The following is a 2,287-nucleotide window of genomic DNA, read 5'->3' as shown; positions in this document are numbered from 1 at the left end:
CCCGCTTCGCATTCAGAATCATTTCCCCGTTCCCGTTTTCTTCGTGTCAAAAATCCTCAGCAAAATGGTCCAGAAGAAAACAGAACTCAAAGGTTTCCACCGGTCCTTCAAGGTAAGGCAGCAGCGGGGCCGCAAAGAGCGGAGGGGGCGTGTTGGGATGACATGCCTGCATTTACAAAGAAGGCTCCTTGCCATGGGATGGAGTTAGGGCCGCGCTCTGTTCGTTGATCCGGGGGGTGGGGGTTCGCACGTCCACGGGAGGCGCTTGTGTGCACACGAATATGCCCGGCTGCTGGAGAGCTGTGCAGGGCTGTGTTACTTTCATGCAGCTCTGCTGGGTGGTAAAGAGATGTCAGCGGACTGCCCGGTGGTGAAATAGCATGGTGGGGCGGCAGGGGGCTAGCACGCGTGGTGGGGTGTCCCCGATCTGAGGGGCGAGCTGCGGCGGTGGGGTGCATGTGCCGCACACAACCGCACGGGCCTCCTTGGCGGTAGCAGAGCATTAATGTCCGTGGGAGTTTCGGAGGCTCTGCGCCGCTGCCAGCGAGAGCCCTGCATCACTGCGCGCTCCTGCGAGAGGCCTCGTCGCGGCACCCCGAACCCCGCCTGTGATGCAGTGCAGTGTGCGCGTTGCGTTGCGTTGCCTGTGCGCTGCGGGGCCAGCTGCCGTGGTTGTGGTGCAGCCTTCCCACAACGCCTCCTGCCCCTGAAACCACCCAAACAAAAGGCAAGGCCTGCCCCTCCTCCGAGACCCCAAGGGGCTTGATTTTTCCTAAGTTCCTCACCGAAAGGATGTTAAAAAGGTCTCCACCAATGTCCCATAAAGGATCAGAAGGGAAATAGGAAACCGTCCTGCAGCCAGCTAGTAGCTTCTGCTGCGGGGAGCTGAGCTGAGTGATGTAAATACCTGGGTCATTGATCTGGTTGTATTTAAAGATAAGAGGGGCAGGATTTGACCCCATGTTTCCTTTGGGACTGACATGGCATTACCCCACTCTGACTCATGACGGCCCGCGTAAATCTTCCAACTAATAAAGATGCTTCCTTAAAATAAAATGACCGGACCCGGCCTGTGGACTCGAGCTTCCCACCCGTCTCGCTGAGTCCCAGGCGTTTAGGACTTTCGTTCCCGGCGGTAGGCAGCGTCGGGGGGGCCCCCGGTCCGAGTGACGGTGGGGTGACAGCTGCCTGTTGCTTCCCTAGGGGAGCTGGCATCTGTCGTGGCTCTTGTGCCAGCTTCTGCCTTGCGGGAGCTGGGTGGGGAGACTGGATCCTGCTCTGTCCTGCAGGCAGCGCACAGGGAAGAGGTGCAGCTCAGCCCAGGGCAGTCCGCTTTTGCTTAGGAGGGGTTGGCACTGAGGGCGGAGGGGGTACGTGGCTCCTGCTGCTTGGGTCCACCGCAGAGGGTTGTGCAATGGGCATGGTCTTGCAGCCCCCTGGGCACGGGAGCTCTGTTTACTTCAGGGTATGTACTGTACTGTGCCCTGTCCTGGGCTTACGTTAAGGCCAGAGCTATCCTGTTGCTGATGCAGCTCTTGATTATCCGCTATGAAACCCATACCTTCCCCTAGGCTTGGCTCTGTCCCAAGCCACTCTCTGTTACCAAGCTCCTGTATCTGGTCCTGCTAGACTCGGACAGGAGCGTCCTTCCTGTTGCGTTGCCTCCAGCCTTGTCTCTTTGCTCAGGAGCTGCAAAAAGGGTTTGGGTTTATTAGGACTTTTTTTTTTTCTTTTCCCTGGAGCCCATGGTAGCTGCTGGGCGTCTGTTGCAGCGTCGACGTTGGGACATAATTTATTCAAGCTTGATCTTGGTTTCGGTTTTTTAGGCTGTTAGCGACTTTAATCTTGGGACTCCATCTCGCTTGAAATTGTGCTGATGAACACAGAACCGGCGTGCTGCGCTGCCCCAGCCACAAGCCTGGCGTTAAATCGCCGCCCCCCCCTCCCCTCGCGCGGGCCAGGCGTGTTGTGGATGCAGCAGCTGGTGCAAGGGGTTGGAGGACCCATGAATGGCTCATTTGTTCAGGCATGTGCTTTTCTTTCGGAGCCAGGGGGTAGTCTTGCGAGATGCCGAGGGACCCTCTGTGCCTCTTGGCCTGGAGTTGTGCTTTGTTTCTGCCTTGTCTGCATCACCTGCGGCTCTGCTGCAGCCTGATGTAAGCGCGCTCTCGCCCGGTGCCGGGGTGGCGTTATATAACGGCACCATGCCACATGCAACCTGTTGCTGGGGGGAGAGGCTGAGAAGTTGGAGGTTTTGAACAAAAGACCTAAGTGATGGAGGGGAGAA

The 2,287-nt window shown here is 57.8% G+C and overlaps 1 protein-coding gene across 1 annotated transcript in view; it reads left to right on the top strand.

Annotated features, from left to right (window-relative positions):
• The first annotated feature begins 6 nt into the window (after nucleotides 1-6).
• The window catches only part of MKNK2 (MAP kinase interacting serine/threonine kinase 2), a 26,889-nt gene continuing 24,608 nt past the window's right edge, over nucleotides 7-2,287 (top strand). Inside the window, exon 1 of the mRNA XM_019513316.1 lies at nucleotides 7-112. Within this exon, the coding sequence (XP_019368861.1) occupies nucleotides 65-112 (48 nt within the window). The 5' untranslated portion in view covers nucleotides 7-64. The remainder of the gene's footprint in view (nucleotides 113-2,287) is intronic.

The sequence above is a fragment of the Gavialis gangeticus genome, unplaced genomic scaffold, assembly GCF_001723915.1.
Source record: "Gavialis gangeticus isolate Ggan-Ray unplaced genomic scaffold, GavGan_comp1, whole genome shotgun sequence".
Lineage (NCBI taxonomy): Eukaryota > Metazoa > Chordata > Crocodylia > Gavialidae > Gavialis > Gavialis gangeticus.
The sequence above is the reverse complement of the archived record's forward strand: the minus strand, read 5'-3'. Positions and strand labels throughout refer to the sequence as shown.